At 39.0% G+C, this 17,426-nt stretch overlaps 2 protein-coding genes and 1 non-coding gene across 4 annotated transcripts; 1 reads left to right on the forward strand and 2 right to left on the reverse strand.

Moving 5' to 3' along the window:
- Window positions 1–1,185: 1,185 nt before the first annotated feature.
- On the reverse strand, window positions 1,186–7,971 carry LOC131345911 (hyaluronan-binding protein 2-like). Of its 2 annotated transcripts, XM_058379109.1 has the most exons (14): window positions 7,813–7,971; window positions 7,609–7,720; window positions 7,029–7,118; window positions 5,951–6,058; window positions 5,726–5,842; window positions 5,019–5,129; window positions 4,728–4,899; window positions 4,534–4,625; window positions 3,802–4,002; window positions 3,066–3,771; window positions 2,476–2,618; window positions 2,200–2,331; window positions 1,941–2,086; window positions 1,186–1,546 (listed from the first exon to the last, which is right to left on the reverse strand). In XM_058379109.1, exons 1-14 carry the CDS (start codon window positions 7,873–7,875, stop codon window positions 1,379–1,381), a joined length of 2,361 nt encoding a protein of 786 aa, XP_058235092.1. In that variant the 5' UTR covers window positions 7,876–7,971; the 3' UTR covers window positions 1,186–1,378. The 2 variants fall into 2 exon arrangements, with proteins under 2 accessions (XP_058235092.1, XP_058235082.1); XM_058379099.1 differs by having other exon boundaries at window positions 3,066–4,002.
- Window positions 7,972–11,391: 3,420 nt separating this feature from the next.
- On the reverse strand, window positions 11,392–11,462 carry trnag-gcc (transfer RNA glycine (anticodon GCC)). The gene has a single exon. It is a non-coding gene; the product is annotated as a tRNA-Gly (tRNA).
- A 3,235-nt stretch (window positions 11,463–14,697) lies between these two features.
- LOC131351056 (uncharacterized) lies at window positions 14,698–17,167 on the forward strand. Its single transcript, XM_058386173.1, has 2 exons — window positions 14,698–15,350; window positions 15,468–17,167. The coding sequence occupies exons 1-2, from the start codon at window positions 14,702–14,704 to the stop codon at window positions 15,695–15,697; spliced, it is 879 nt and encodes a 292-aa protein (XP_058242156.1). The 5' UTR covers window positions 14,698–14,701; the 3' UTR covers window positions 15,698–17,167.
- The last annotated feature ends 259 nt before the right edge of the window (window positions 17,168–17,426 follow it).

Here is a 17,426-nt window from a genome sequence, read left to right on the forward strand (position 1 = left end):
CAGGATGACCCTGCCCACCCTTTTCTCTCGTTACTCTAACAGCCATGTTCTGGGATGCCTCCAAAGGTTCATTCCTCATTTAGCCCTGGCCTGTACTATTACACTCTATCTATGCATATTTAATGAGTGGTAGTCTTTTAGCCTGGCACAGACAGGTGTCATGCCTAATGCAATGCTCAGGTAGATGTTAATGGTTAATGTCGCAAATGACACTCGTCACTTTGACATTTAATGCTTAGATATTTCTTAACTAAAACATAGACTTGAGGTTCGGTCTAGAACTGGATTTAATCTGGACCCTGAACATCGATAGCAGACTATTGAGCATGATATTGGATAAAAAAAAAAGAAATGCTGGAGTGAAATTAGAGCAATACTTTTTTTTATTAAAGTCAGTTCTCTGGTAGTCCAGCGGAAAGGTAAAGACACGGTCATGCACCTGATTCCTGATTGTGGACTTGAGAGGAATTAAGTAGCTTCTTCCACAGGAAATTATCCTCAAGGACAGTTTATGGATCAGTGGTCTTTCCCAAATTCCCCGGAAATCCAAAAATGTCATCGGGCTTGTACTGATTATAGAGAGCCGTGCTTTATTGTTTGTCAGGGAGCAAGACAAGGACAAAGGACACTACGAGTTCAGGAGAGGATCATGTGGGACATTTATTCTAGTGGTCGCAAAAGATATGTAGTATTGTGCAGATGTTAAATACGTAACCCTGAGTAATATATGAATATGATTTTATTTTAATAGTGATTCAGAATGCACATATAACTAAATTATCTGTAAGCAAAATGAGAGAATAGTTCTGGAGAAGTCACATAAGGAAAAAACAGCCACCCAATGGGATTTATACTCCTTTTATTATTATTTATTTATTTAATAAAAACCCAGCCTCTTGTAAAACTACCTGCACTCTGCTGCCATCTTGTGAAGTGACATCAGATTACCAAAGAGAACACAGACCATCATGATGACCATCAGTGGCTGGAGCCTGTGCTGGATTTCTTTCTTTTTTTTTCTTTTTCTTTTTTAATTAAAGCTACTTTTACGCTAAAATGAAAATGCATGAAATTAAATGCATTAACTTTTTCAGTTTAGGACAGCAGTTTGAATTCATATCACTGACCCCAGCAACACTGCCACTTTAAAATATTAAAATAAAAAATAATCACTTCACAAATATATTTGGTTCAAGAGCATATTTATTTAAGACTTTTTATTTATTTATTTATTTGGACTCATAACCAATTTCTCATTTAATTGAACATATTCTGTAGAAGATGAATTATAACATTATGTCTTTGCTCCTAAAATTAATTATTACATATTTGAACCCTACTATTTTCTATTTTTTTGTCAAAGCTATTCTAACAGAATTTATACACCTGCTGCAGCTGTTTTCCTGTTGATCCAGTCCACAAAGTTTGTGACTCGAGTATATACCCCGGGCTTGTTCTGCAGTCCACAGTTGTCACCCCAGCTAACGATGCCGTAGATATAGTGTACCTGATTTTCCACGCAGACCAAAGGCCCTCCGGAGTCACCCTATCAGAGTGAGCAAAGATATATATTTTTTAAATTACCACCTTTAATGGACCATGTAGTCCACAAAAATAATTAATTAATTAATTAATTAAAAAAAATTTAAAAAATTTTGCATGTGTTTTTAGGATCTGATTATGATATGAAATTAAATAGATTAAAAATTTATTAATAAATAAATTGTATTGATGAGCCATTTTTTCTCCATATTTCTTTAGTATTGTTTTTTTTGTATCTATACATGTTTATATCTATTTATTCTTCCTTTCAGGTGATTTTTTTTCTTAATTTTCTGTAAATGTTTTTTTATATAATAAAGAATTTCTGTCATTTTAACGGCCTGCTCATTTCTTCCTGCTGTATGCAGAAAGACCTTAGAACCAATCGAATTTCTCACCTGACACGAGTCCACTCCTCCCTCCAGGTAACCCGCACAGAACATATTGTTATCTATGACTTTCCCGTACACTTTATTGCTGGAGCAAGTGTCCTGGGAAATCAGCAACACATCAGCATCCAGTAACTGACTGGAGCTATATTGTGCTAAAAACAAAAGAGAGAAAAGAAAGTTTATTTAATCAGTCTGTCGTTGTATGACTTCTGAAAAGTTTTTATTCTCATATTGTACTTCTTCTCATGAAGATTCTCGCACTTACATTCAGTGGCTCCCCATCCAGAAATGCTGCACTCGGTTCCGTCAGGAAAATTGACAGTGGGCAAGCAGGCTGTCTTTACAAACTGGTTCTCCTCTGCACACTTGCCATTTTTAGCTTTCAGCTTAAGCAGAGCTGCAGATAATACATTAAGATACAAAGGTAACATGATCATAAAAAAGAGATCCCAGGATATCAGATATCTTTTTTTTTTACAGCAGAACAATATGACAATATTGTTCTGCTGTAAAAAATAACCAATAAGTAAACAGTAATCACCAATGTCGTTGTAGACCGACTCGGGTGTCTCTCTGTATTGCTCATGGATAATGGTCTCTACAACCTCCAGAGTTTGATGTGATGGCTCAGGCTTCGCCAAATTAATACTTCCCAGAACCACTTGGAAATCCTTTTTGCTATCACTGTGAAAACAAACATGTTTTGAAATCTTAACAGAGCAGCTACTCTCAAAAACATTCATTTCCTTCATTCATGTTTCACCTGGTATCTGAATTTCAGCTTGGAATATCAGTTGACTGTAAATCTCCATATATGATTACTCAAACATGAATAAACAACACTTTCTCAAGGAATCGATACTTAGGAAATTATTAATGCGATCCTGAGTTAAATACCCTTTGGTCCTCCACCCATCCCTGTCTACGCCCACATTTAGATTCTTGAGGGCAGTGAGGCCATATACACATAAGCAGAGTGACTCCACTACCGGGAGGCCAATGTGCAGCTACAGTACACTGTTTGTTTAGCTTTGTTTGCATTTGGGCCATTACAAATAGAACCAGACTTCCCTCGGTCACTAAACATGTCTTGGTGAATGGTCAGTATAGCACACAGTAGAGAGTACTCACATACAATGTCCTGCGGTCAGCACCCAGCATGGTTTAATAAGAGTGCCTCCACATACATGTCTGAAGGGCAGTGTTGTATCTTTGGATCTGACCTGAATTGAAGCCTGCCATGGCTGGCCACCAGGAAGTGCCTTAATACCCCCATAAATACGACTGATTGGCCTTTTTGGTTGGGGTTTGCCACATGTTTCAAATTGTCTCACCGGTGGCACGATGGTGGGTTTTTCTGTCACTCCTTGTGTATGGATGTCTGGGGTATGGGTTTCCTCAGTAGGTGGAGAAGGTTCTCCATTAGTGTCATCTATTGGGATAAGGCTTCCAGTGGTATTACTTTCTGGTGTGGAGCCTCCTGCAGTGTCAGTTCCTGGTTCGGGGCCTCCTGCAGTGTCAGTTCCTGGTTCGGGGCCTCCTGCAGTGTCAGTTCCTGGTTCGGGGCCTCCTGCAGTGTCAGTTCCTGGTTCGGGGCCTCCTGCAGTGTCAGTTCCTGGTTCGGGGCCTCCTGCAGTGTCGGTTCCTGGTTCGGGGCCTCCTGCAGTGTCGGTTCCTGGTTCGGGGCCTCCTGCAGTGTCGGTTCCTGGTTCGGGGCCTCCTGCAGTGTCGATTCCTGGTTCGGGGCCTCCTGCACTGTCAGTTCCTGGTTCGGGGCCTCCTGCAGTGTCGGTTCCTGGTTCAGGGCCTCCTACAGTGTCGGGTCCTGGTTCAGGGCCTCCTACAGCATCACTTCCTGGTTCGTGGCCTCCTACAGCATCACTTCCTGGTTCGTGGCCTCCTACAGCATCACTTCCTGGTTTGTGGCCTCCTGCAGCATCACTTCCTAGTGGGGGTATTCCAGGAATGTGAATTTCTGAAGAATCTGGTTTTATGGGTTTTATGGCTGGGGGAATGGCAGCAGGATGTGCTGTTGGCTTCGGTTTCAGACGGTCATTGGTGATTGCATCTAAAATAATGTCAAATGTGAAAAAGAAGGAAAAACAAGGTTCATTTTTGTTTAGTTCTGAGTTCATTGAATTGTGTTGTAGAACACAATCTTTTGATCATTAACCCCCATTAACCCTCTGGTGGAAACCATCAGTAAGAGTAAGAGTTTCCTTTAGACAGAAATTCTAAATAAACTATCCCATAATTAACCCCTATTTTTTTCTAAATGGATGATTCCTGAAGGATTCTTTGTAGAAACCTAAAACAATAGTTTTCCTCTAAGAGAAGGTTCCAAATGGAACCCAAGCTAAGAACACAGATAAATGGTATTTATCAGGTCTTTAAAGGTCAAAGGAATACTTAATGGACAAAATATTCCAGAAAATTGAAATTTTTATTGTTGCCAAATTGGAACCACTTAGCTAAACTGATTGGACCTCTTGGTTAAGTGGTGAAGATCTTCAGATCTTCATTTCATGTTGCTAGACAAGTGTATGTACTATTAGACAATCTAATAACATGATAATGTGTCAAGGAGAAACATAATTACCAGTGGGACATTTCCTCACATCGCAATGATCCCATTTTATCTTCTTTCCTGATCGTGTGAAGCACCATGGCTTTGAATCACCATCTGGATTTCTGTGATTTAAGGGAAACATGTAAGCTTCGAAAACTGAACTCGGTTGATTTGCCTCTCATGATTAAAGACTAAGAGACATGAAGACATGTATAGCTTAATACCTGCAGTAGTTGTGAGGACCCAAACCCTGAGGGTCATTAGCTGTAGTGAAGGGGCTTGTTCCTTTACCCAGGAGCAAGTAAGAATTCCAGAAAAGACACTCATCTCCGTCCTCTGTCTCTGATACCCTCCCTCTGTAGGACTCACCGTTTCCTTCATAACAGTCAAGTGGACCTCAAAAAAAACAAAAAAACATTTGACTGGTTGATGAAGCGTAAACCATGTTTGTTTCTCAAGGGTTATTTCTAGAAAGTGAAGCCAAGTTCATTAAAAAATTACAAATACATACTTACCAACCTGACAGAATTTTCCAGAAAAACCTGGTAAGCAAACACAGTCGAAGTTTTGACCGTCTTTCTGACAGGTTCCTCCATTCACACATGGGTTCCATTCACATGGAGCAACTGGTGTAAAAGAGCACAAGTGAAATTGAGTTAAATCTGTATTGTTTTCACATTTTCACAGCAGAGGGTAACATGCTAACCTGGGATTTCTGATTTCTCTCTCTGAGAGAGAGAAAAGGAGTCTCTTGAGCTAATGACTGTATATAATTGTTATATAACATAAGTGATAACAGGAACTAACTAGTTTCTACATCATTAAATGGATAAAAAGTGTCATTATTATTGTTGTTGTTAATTATTTAAGAAAATCCACCACTGCTCTGGTTATGAAAACAAGCAACTTTTTTGATGCTATACTGTAACATATTGTAAATTTCCCATTGGGATGAATAAAGTATCTATCTATCTATCTATCTATCTATCTATCTATCTATCTATCTATCTATCTATCTATCTATCTATCTATCTATCTATCTATCATTAAATGATACGTCTTATAACAAGCTTTATTTCGTACCTACTTAAAGCATCATAATGTTTTAGATGCAGCATATAAAAAACTTGTTATTTCTCCAGGATTCAGATGTAAGGGCCTTTACGATAGTGTTTGATATCTCATAAGATGTAAAGCTGGCCTGTGCAAGAATAAATCTTACTTCTTTTGCAGTTGGGGGGTACGAATGGTGCTTTACACTTGCACTCGAAGAAAGGAGGACTCGTCGTAAGAACACACTGACCGTATCCACACATATCCTTCTTGCAGATTTTTTTACCTGTAAACAAAAATAATATTCCCTTCAAGAAAAATATGTCAAATCAATGAAATAATTATTATTTAAAAGAAAAATTCAGTTTGGAGGTTATGTGACTTGATCTCTTACTTTTCTCACATCTCCTGCCTCTGAAAGTTTTGGGGCACTTGCACTTGTATCTGCCTTTCTTTTCCTCACACACTCCATTGTTGAGGCATGGATTTGGCTTGCAGCTCCCTAATTTGACCAGAGACAGATGAAGTGATACAACATGAGAAGTGAATATACTCAGACTTGATGTGTAATTCTACAACCGACCTGCAGACAAGACATGATCCTATACCGTAAATACAATTCTGGCCAAATGTAAATATTAAATACAATATATTTGGAATGCTAGTGTAAGAATGGAACTGAGATCATTTTTAGTGTGTGTGTGTGTGTGTGAGGATAATTTCAGGAAACAGATTAACACCTTACGCCATGTCTCCTTTCGGAGCAAATGTGTTCAATTATCAAACTAAAACCCAATGCAGAGCTCCTCACTTACATTTCTGGCATTCAGCAGATACCCTTATCCAGAGGGACTTATATTTTTATCGCATTTCTTACAACCGAACAGTTAAGGGCCTTGCTCAGAGAACCAGCAATGGTAGCTTTATGGACCTAACCTTCTGAGCAGTAGCCCAGGGCCTTAATCACTATGCTACCACATCCCCTCCAGATGATGTTTCTACATTCGATCAGATTTTAGAAGCTGCTTTGACTCTGAAATGACTGGGGAGGAGTTTTGATTAGACCTTGCACCATATATTGTGCAGAATTTTTACATACCCCAGGTGTACATCCATGCACCAGGTACATTTTTACTCTCTGCCTGAATATTTCCCAACATACACAAACAATGATTTGCACTTTGTAGCCATAGCCATGTAATACCCCCCTCCCTCCCCAAATACATACACCAACCAATAGAAATAGAGCACCAGCAACCCTACATACTCCAATGCTACTACCATATCAGTGTCACACAGTTTATATGTGGTCAGTTGTGGTTCCATGGTAATCCCTTTTACAGTGATACACAGGGTAAAGAGCCGTCTTTACCCTGTGTATCATTGTAAAAGGGTCAGTAATCATATACCAGACCTATATGTTAAATGTACCTAAAATACAACAAAAAAAATCAGCATTTATTAGTTCACACCTCTCACATCTTGAAGCTGAAACAGCCATTCGCCCCTGTCTTCATCATCTTCATCATCACTGCTGTCATCATCGTAGTCGGCCAGCAGGTCTTTTAAAAATAAAGTTATGTCATAAATGAGATTGATTTTAAGGGTCAGTGCTGAGTGTGTGTGAAGAAAGAATGATATAATAATAATAATAATAATAATAATAATAATAATAATAATAATAATAATGTAGGTGGTTTATTTATTTATTTATTTGACACATTTTATTTGACATTATACACTTCATTGATCACTATTTTTCTAGTTGTGTTATCTTAAATATTCCTACTGAACTTGTTCACATGTGATTTTTACAGGATTCATTTTTTCCTTTTATTTCTTCACTTTAAAATGCAGGATTTTTTTTTTACAGAATTCTTTTATTTCAACACATGCATGTTTATGCATGGTTCTTTTTTTTTTCACACATTTGTAACATGATACCATGATGTTGCGATTTCATGGTATAACATGTTGAAATACAGCTTTACACAACAATCAATCTTTTCCCCATAAAGGTATGTAGTCTAAAAAAAATGAAATGTCTCCTACCCTCTACTCTTCCCCGTCGCTTTCCGAATTTAAAGCCATGTCTCTCTCCTGATTTCTCCTTCTGGTCCTTTTTTCCATGCTTGTTTCTAGGATGGTTGTCATGTTTTGACAACTGATTTGACATGAGAATTTATTATGTATAAGTGTATATTAAGTATAAAGTGAGCACAAAGAGACAAAACATGTAGATGGGTTAAACCTCACCTGTGCAGGTATGATGAAGGTACAGAGAAAGACAAGTAGCAGCAGGAGCAGTTTGAGCTTCATAGTGGCTGCTGGTCAGAAAACCACAGAACGATACTTTCTAGTCCACTAGATGAACCAGAGGAAGGTCAGGGTCCTCTGTGTGTTTGTGTGTGGGCCTTGCTGACGGAGCAGGACAGTGTTTGTTTTTTGCCACACTTTGCCCCTTGAATTTACCTAAAATAAGCCTGCAGTTTTGAAGAGAACATTGGAATAAAATACATTCAAAGTAGGATATTACTGTGCATATATGTATGCAAAACTAGTTATCTGTAGTATACAGTTAGCATTTTTTTAAATCCAAATTATGTACAGTGAATCAGAAAGAGCAGTGAATCAGAAAGAGCAGCAAATTGCAAAAAATTCTTCAGATTCTGAATCAGACTTAATCTTAATCATTAAGCATATATATAGGAAAGCTATATAGGAAAGAATAAGTTCATTATTTGTCATATAGCAAATTAATACCTCATCGGACATGCATTCTAAGGGGCTCTATTTTCATCAGTTTATACTGTAAATGTGATACTATTTTCTAGCCTACTGCTCTGGACTTGACCTCAGGCATCAATACCATATTGGAGAACAGCTGGCAACATCTGGCAAGCTGAGACAAGTACATAAAATAAGTGTACACACCACACAGCTGTGAAATTTTCCAAAGCAATATTCAACCTCAAGCAGTACCAAATAGCAGCTTTATTAATGCTTTATTACACCTTTATTACACCTTGTTTGTCTTTTGGCCCCTTTGGCTTTGAAAAAAAGGTAAATTATTGCATTGGCCGGGAATCGAAACCGGGCCTCCCGCGTGGCAGGCGAGAATTCTACCACTTTTCTACGACAGCAAACGTGATAATAATATAACATTGTCTAACTACTGTCATTTTTCCCCAAAACAATAATTCAAGTAGGATGTATAGATTTCTTAATTTTCACGAAAACTGCGGGTTTGTTTCTGCGTGTTGTTTGCCCTTTTGGCTTTCCATAGTCAAAGCCACGTGCACGCTTAAACATCTGAACGCGAGAATAAAAGTGTCTTATTGCGAGACTGCAGTGAGAAAATAAACATTCTGCCCATCTGGTGTATATTTGATGAATCATGTGTTAAATAATGATATTTTTCGAGACGGGATTCATAAAAATTCTCGAAATTAAACGCAGACATTGGTTTTCTACTGTATTTTAAAGGCACTCGAGACATGCAATAAACTGATAAATCTACAGAACTACAGCAAACCACACTCCAAGAAGGTGAAATGTCAATTAACTGAAATATTTTTATTAACAAAGATCTTTTAACTGAAAGGTCAGTAATGTGTGGAGTGTGCCATGAACAGGTCATGTGAGGTCAGGGTGAGAGAGATGTTTCATGATGCTGGAAGCCTTAATTCAAAAGTTTAGGGTGGTCTGAGCTTGTGCTTTTCTTTGCTAGATTTGTGTTATGATTAAAATTATGTTATATTCAAGAGAAATTCTATGAATATTAAATAAATAAATAATAACCCTTAATTATAATCCTTTTCAGACTGATACATGTCAACTATTTTGTTTCTCATCTGTTCTTTAATTTCTTTAGATCGGGGCATGATGTATTGCTCTTTAAGCATGCTTCATTTTGTCAGACTGGTTCTATTTAAGCGATTTCTTGATTCAACAGGTCTGGTAGTAATCAGGCCTGGGTGTGTCTAGTCAAATTTAACTCAGCTTTCTAAAATAATATGGTTAATCATGATTTAACAGGAGGGGGCAATTAATTTTTCACATAGGGCCAGGTAGGATTGGACTGCTTTTTTTCCCTAGTAAATAAAATCATGCATTTTGTATTTACTTGCATTATCTTTGTGTAATATTAAAAATTTGTTTGATGATCTGAATCTTGTTTTTTCCTTTATTTTGTGACCTGTTTCTATTTGACACTGGAACTTATCACTGACAAACATTCAAGTATTTGTGGAAATAAATCTTTAATTCCATGTACATACATTATTAAACTGCTACACAACTGTCACATTATCAAAAACACTAGTCAACCACGGTCAGTACCAAACACTAGCTGTATTACAGCTTTATCATACATTAATAATTGAGGAATAACAGTTAAAGTAAAACTTGCATTCGTGCTATTTAAAGCTATTAAGTAAACTAATCAGTTATGATGTATAGATTTGTTCATCTTCAACAATTAACTATTCAACTATTAAATCTTTTGATTGCGTTTTCTGAAATAGATTTGATTGATTTGTTTTGTGTCCCTTTCCGTGAGTTAGATCATTTCACCAGTAGGTGGCGCCAGATAATAATAATTATTATTTTTTGTTTGTAGGCATAAGTCTTTAAGACTTTTTACCTAGTACAGCATCACATGGAATACAAAAGGGTGAGCAGGCTGCTCTATGAGTAAAGGGAGAGGGACAGAGACATTATCATGCATACTGTTCAATTGTACAAATACTGCATGAGAGAAATCGCAGACAATCACCTCCAGGTTAACTGAAAAGAAAACACCAGGATTACATTTAGTCTAAGGTGGTTGGAAATGGCCTGCCCAAAATTATCTCAAATGGAGACAGTTGTGATTTTGAATGTGTGTCATGCAAGTATCTAAAAAGAAAGAAATCACTGTTTCATTCCCTCAGTGAATTAATTTAAATTCTGAAAGTCTAGTATAATGATTGATTAAAATCAGCAAAGAGATGGTCTGGAGAATTTGTTTACAAGAAAGACATTTCAGTCAGGCTAGTTCTGAGAGAGTAGTCACAAATACAAATGTAACTGTACAGACAAATGTCTTCGTGCTACAGACTTTTTAAATGCACCCCCCCCCTTCTATTCTTGGTGAAAGGGAAATGAACTGAACAACCATCATGCATATATCAGCTGAGTCAATATCAGTGAGATAATTTAATTCACTTATTTCTATTGATTCATTGACAAATGACATAATCAGGTTGTTTATTTCATTCAAGAACTGCCAGAATCAGTTCATTCAGAATCAGAAGGTCTACCACTTTCCTTCAGACTCATAGTAGGGACAATATTGTTTATTTATGTTATTTTCCTTTACAGTCCAGACTCTAATGCAGTCTTTAAAAAGCAGGAAGAAGCGGCCAGAACCAGTCACATAACTTTAGTGAACAAAAAACATGACACAGTAGAACAAAATGAATGAGAAAGTTATGTTCAGTAGATTTGTTTCTATAAAGCTGTTATATCACTGAAGTGATGAACGAACCATAGCGCATTGTTTACCCTCATCTGGTATTTTAGTGATTTAATTATTTTAAAGGCACCAGTCATCAAGTACTAAGAAGATGGCAAATAGAAAAAAAAGAAAGATTTTTGCATTGGCTGAGAAATTAATCACAAGTAGTCAAGTATTACACATTCAAGTATGTCAAAGTGTATACACCACACAACTGTCAAATTTTCCAAAACAATATTCAATCTCAAGCAGTAGCAGATAAGAGCTTTATTACACCGTGTTAAACCTGTAAAACTGCAAATTGTTTCAATTTGGCCCTAAACAAAAAGCTTTTTTGCATTGGCCGGGAATCGAACCCGGGCCTCCCGCGTGGCAGGCGAGAATTCTACCACTGAACCACCAATGCTTAGTTCCTGAAGCCTCTGTACCCTTCCGCTGTGAAAAATAGTCCCCGGAAAACAGCCACGCAAGCCAGTCTTCTTTCACCGATAACTATAATGATATAATATTAGCAAATTAATTGTTCTTTCAGGATTTCAGTGCTACATATAATCTTAAAACAGAATCAGACTACAGCAAACGTGATAGAGATATAAGATTTGAATATTTGATAATTGAAAAAATCTACCTTTAATAAAGAGTACAAACATTTTTAACCTACCACAATACTGTCGTTTATTCCAAAACAATAAATCACGGTTTTACTTCATTTTCTTCATTTTTACCGAAACTGCGTGTTGTTTCATTGTGACCCTTTTGGCTGTCTATAGTCAAAGCTCTGCCACGCGCACGCTTACACACCTACACAGCAGCGGTCTGCCTGGGAATAAAGAAAAGAGTCAGATGAGCAAAATTAATGACGGAGACAAGCAGTAACTTGACGGCAAGCCCCGGAGAGCATCAGGTGAACACTCTGATTTATTGTATGGGGGATGATGAAGCCCATGATGTTTTAAGAAGCCTGAAACTTGTGAATGACCCAGATCAGCGGCAGTACAACAAAGTGAACGATGGCTTTCACTCCTTCATAGAGAAAAAGAACGTTGTTTATGAACGAGCACGATTCATATATGCCCAATGAGACCAATGTCGATGCTTTCGTTACTGCACTGTATGCGCTATAGAGCAGCGTAACTACTGGACATTGTATGATGAACTTATAAGAGAAGACCCTATCTGAGCTTATGCAAATGGAGATGGATTTGGACCTGACAAAAGCCATGAACATGGCACGACAATCAGAGGAGGTTAAAAAGCAGCAAAACACACTGAGGGGTGATGCCAGCGGGGTAACGATGGCTGTTAGCTCTGTGGATGCAGCGAAAGAAAAGCCAAATTTCAACAAATCTAAAAGCTATGGAGTAGTCACACAGCTCTCACAGTAAAAGTTTAAAGTTTCCACTGCAGCAAACGTGGTGGCGCACAGGGACGTCGCTAATCATTCGAGGGCTCGAGTCCCGTTTTATCCCGGATATATTTTAGCCCAGGAGTTTAGAAGAAATGTCATAGGCATTCATTTAAATGTTGATTGTGTTAGTTTTAGCACTGTCGCCGTTTACAACACGATTTACAGTTTACAGCACGCGATACACACACACACACACACACACACACACACAAGGGTGTAACTTTGGTTTGACAAGTGGGGGGAATGGGGGGAAAATGTTTTTGATTTGAATCCCATTTCCTGCATTTATATACATTTAGGGACTATGATGATACAAAATCCAGGAAATAATTAAGTTATTATAATGATAAATTCTGTCAAAAAAGATAGTAGGCTACTCAACTGTCTATATAAAAAAGATGTCTTACTTTCTTTATTGTTTAATAATGGCCTATCACCAAGACTTGAGAGAATAATATTACAAAGTCAAAAATGTTCACCATTAATGTTTTGTGTGTGGATAAAATTGAAATAATGTGAGACTCAATTTCCACTTTTTGAAACTTTTATTTTTATCTAACTGCTGTACCTGAAAATGTAAAATAAATCACTTGTTGCACAGGACGTCTGTCAGAGACACATCCACCAAACCGCAGGGGTTTAGAAGAGAAAAAGCAAAAAGCTTTATGAACTGTGTGTTACATCACTATTTTGTAATATCAACTGCAGATAGACAGCAGCTACATTAATATGTAATTATATGAAAATGCTGATCATTACTTTAATAATTGTATTTTATGCACAAACAACCATCCTTAGTTAATGAACAAATTAAAAGATTTACATTCCTGGTGCTAATTTTCTGTGCAGAACAAATACCTAAAAAAGATCGTTTTTATGCCTCCAACACTGTATTATAACAGGGTAGGAATAACGATCTGTAATCCTTACTTCTTTCATCCGAAAGGATGGGAAAATTGATACAACAGATACACTACTTATTTGGTACACAGGATGCAAGATTTGGCACACAATCTCACAAACATGAAAAAATATTAATAACATTGTCCTCCATCTATTCATTCAATCACATCTTACCATATATCCTAACTGTCCACCTCATCTGTCCTCTGATATGTAAACGACTGAGTTATGATCATATTGCATTGTCCGGGAATCGAGCCCGATGCTAAAACACTACGGCTGCGGTATATTTTCGGCCGCTGACCCTCTGCTGGCGCTGTTCGGTGATTTTGCTCCGGTCTGCGCACGCGCGCGTCGTCAGTGTACGCGCAGTGTCCGACCCCTGTCCAGTTCATTCAGCAAAGTGTCAGCACCTCGATGACAGGTATGTTACTGTACTTTAAAATTACATTAGCGTGTGTTTGCTTTTTACAGTTAATGCCCAAATTAGCTTCTCTGCAAACACGCTAGCATCAAACATTGTTCGTGAATGATTAATGTAATGGCTTAACTATAACTCACGAGCTTAACTATAAGTCACGAGCTTGACTTGAATATGCTTTTCGTGTTAAAACATATAGATTATGATTTTTTCCTTGTATGTTCTCTCTCGTTATTTACCTTTTTATCGTCTTTATTGTCTGGTGAATTAATGAACGGTGGTGTTTTTACTTGTGTAATGTTTGTTTGTTTTGTTTGTTTGTTTGTTCTTGTTTTTTTTTCATTCTAATACATGAACATGCACGCGATGCTAAGCGAGACCGTTTGTTTATTTCTGTTTAACGAATGAGTTGTTGTTGTTGTTGTTGTTATTATTATTATTATTATTATTATTATTATTATTATATTATTATTATTATTATTATTATTATTATTATTATTATTATTATTGTAGTGTTTATCGGATTACATCTATTACAGTATTTTTAAATGACGTTAGTTCTGTCCTATTGGGAGTGTTTGCCCTTTGACAGCTTTGGCTGCTTTAATGGTCAAATTATTAATGTTAACGTTATTTTGTGCTTCTCTATGTATTTAATGACTGTAAAAAACACAGTTTTGTGTTTCAAGTTACATTCTAGGAAACGCATCGAATGCTTTTAATGCTAATGAGGTTACACTCTTTATGGTAATGAGTGTCTGACACTTGAGTGTCTGAAACTCTTTGTCTGTGATGGTTCTGATGGCCCACTGCCCTTTAAGTTTTTTTTTTATAGTGATTATTGTAAGATTTTGTTTTAAAACAGACATACTAAATTCTAACAGTTACTACTTTTTCTGTCTTACAGATCATCATGCACAAAAAGGCTGTGTTTTTCCCAGGATGCGTTAAGGTCGTGTTCCGTAAGGGACCACTAGGATATCTCCTTCAGGAGCCAACCGAGGAGGCCAGGCTGATCAAAGACAACCCGTCTCTGCCGGACAAGTCGGCACCGAAGGAGGAAGAGCTTGTTAGACGAAACGCTCTTGCTGTGGTCAGTCAGAGAGGAGGTGGCGCCTCTGATAAAAGAGAAGTTTTTGGCGAATACATCCTGCAGTTTGGAAAGTACAAGGGGAAATCTTTCCGGTGGCTGCTTGAAAATGACATTGGTTACACAGTATACCTGATGAAGAACCTTCAGCAAGAGGAGGCTGCAGGGGTCTTTACGGCCGAGGGACCCAGCAAGAGCAGTCTGTTAACCTTTGTCCAGTCTCTTCTTAGCTACACGTTCAAAAATCCAGCTGCGCCTACAGCATCATCAGAGGGTGACCAGCTGGTTGGTTTCGGCGCTCGCTCCAAGAGTACATGGTGGGAGATTTGGGACAGCAGAGCTGTTGGGTATGCTTCCTTTATAATGAAAACACAAACTGCTAATTCTTGTATTTCGACAACAGAATTGGAAGACGCCGACGAGTTAGAGAGTGCAACATTGAACATCTCCCCCTCCAAGCTACAGTCACAGTGTAAGTATTTTTTTCTATATTGACTGCATGTCATAAATTGATTGTGTTCCAAATGGATTTTCATTTTGTCTTAAAACATCTGCTGTATATGTTAATGTCTTGTGTGTTAATCACTAGCTCCACCAACACCACCATCGTCGTCTGAGAGGTTTGGGCTGGAGTATGTGGAACCTGGATGTCGCCCTGTTGTGCTGGACTGGGAAAAGCACAAGAGCAAGTCCACTCAAGCTTTCAGTCCAGCTGAGCAAGGACGCACGCCCACTGCGCAGTCTTCAGACCATCCTGGTGATCATGATGTGACTCCAAGTCCTCAGCTAGAGTCAGGTAGACATTTTAAATTAGAATAAACTTACAAGACATTGTTGTATGTAGATAAAATGGTCAACATTGAAATGGTGTTGCAAAAGAATATAGTATGTACAGTGTGCATATGTAAGATAAATATATAAATATATTGTAGAAGTGTATATAAGGCAAAATATAATGTCCAGTTTAACAGGGAGTAAAGTGACAGTGCAGTGTGCACACAAAGATGTACAGAAAAGATGTACAGTGAGAGTGTTATTGTGTGTACAGAGTAGTGCAGAGTACAAAGTAGTGCAATATTTGCATGTGCAACAATCAGCTGAGGTAGAATGTTATGTTATGTTGTGTGGGGGTAAGACCAGAGAGTCCAGATCCTAGGTGTACTGGTTGAGGGCCCGAATGGCCTGCGGGAAAAAGCTCCTCTTCGTTCTCTCTGTGTTCACCTTCAAGGAACGGAAACGTTTCCCTGACCTCAACAGAGAGAAGAGTCCATTGTTGGGATGGCTGAGGTCCTTCATAATCTTCTTGGCTTTGGTCCAGCACCGCTTGCTGTATATGGTGTCCAGGTCAGGCAGCTCGGTGTGGATGGTACGCTCGGCTGATCGCACCACCCTCTGGAGAGCTTGCCTGTCCTGTTTGGTGCTGTTCCCAAACCAGGCAGTGATACGTCCCGTCAGGATGCTCTCAATGGTGCAGGTGTAGAATGTCTTTAGCACCTTTGAGGGCAGTTTAAAGGCCTTCAGGCATCTGAGATGATAAAGACGCTGCCGGGCCTTCTTCACCAGGGTGTTAACGTGACAGGACCATGTCAGGTCCTGCGTGATGTAGACACCTAGGTACCGGAAACTGTCCACTCTCTCCACTGGGGTCCCGTTGATGGTGAGGGGCTGGTAATTCCTCTCCTGCTTTGTGCTAAAGTCCACTATCAACTCCTTAGTCTTGCTGATGTTCAGGAGGAGATTGTTGACCTGGCACCATGTCTCCAGGTTTTTAATCTCCTCTAGGTAGGCCGTCTTGTCGTTATTGGAGATCAGGCCCACCACAGTATCGTTCGCAAACTTCACGATGTTGGTGGAGCTGGAAGTGGCCACACAGTCAAAGGTGTACAGAGAGTACAGCAGGGGGCTCAGAACACAACCCCGGGGGGCTCCAGTGCTGAGGGTGAGTGAGGGTGAGACATGGTTGCCCACCCGTACTGCCTGAGGTCTGTCTCACAGGAAGTTGGAGATCCACCGACACAGGGATGGGCTAAGGCCCAGGATCTCCAGCTTAGTGGTGAGTATGGAGGGAATTATGGTGTTAAACGCTGAACTGTAGTCAACAAACAGCATTTTGACATAATTCCCCCTTCTGCTGTCCAGATGGCTCAGGGCTGCGTGATGGAGGTGTGCGATGGCGTCCTCAGTAGATCAGTTGGGACGGTACGCGAACTGTAGCGGGTCCAAGGTGTCAGGTAGGGAAGAAGTGATGAAGTCTCTGATGAGTCTTTCGAAGCACTTCATCACCACTGAGGTCAGGGCCACTGGACGGTAGTTGTTCAGGCAGGCGGGCTGGGGTTTCTTGGGGACAGAAACAATGGTGGACTGTTTGAAGCACGTCGGGATTGTAGACTGTTCCAGGGAGAGGTTGGAAATCTCAGTGAACACAGGAGCAAGCTGGTCAGCACAGGCCTTCAGGACCCGACCCGTGATGCCATCTGGTCCTTCTGCCTTCCTGGTGTTCACTCTCCTGAATGCCTTCCTCACGTCATGCTCCGAGATGATGAATGCG

The sequence above is a fragment of the Hemibagrus wyckioides genome, linkage group LG03 (genome assembly GCF_019097595.1).
Source record: "Hemibagrus wyckioides isolate EC202008001 linkage group LG03, SWU_Hwy_1.0, whole genome shotgun sequence".
In the NCBI taxonomy this organism is placed as follows: Eukaryota; Metazoa; Chordata; class Actinopteri; order Siluriformes; family Bagridae; genus Hemibagrus; species Hemibagrus wyckioides.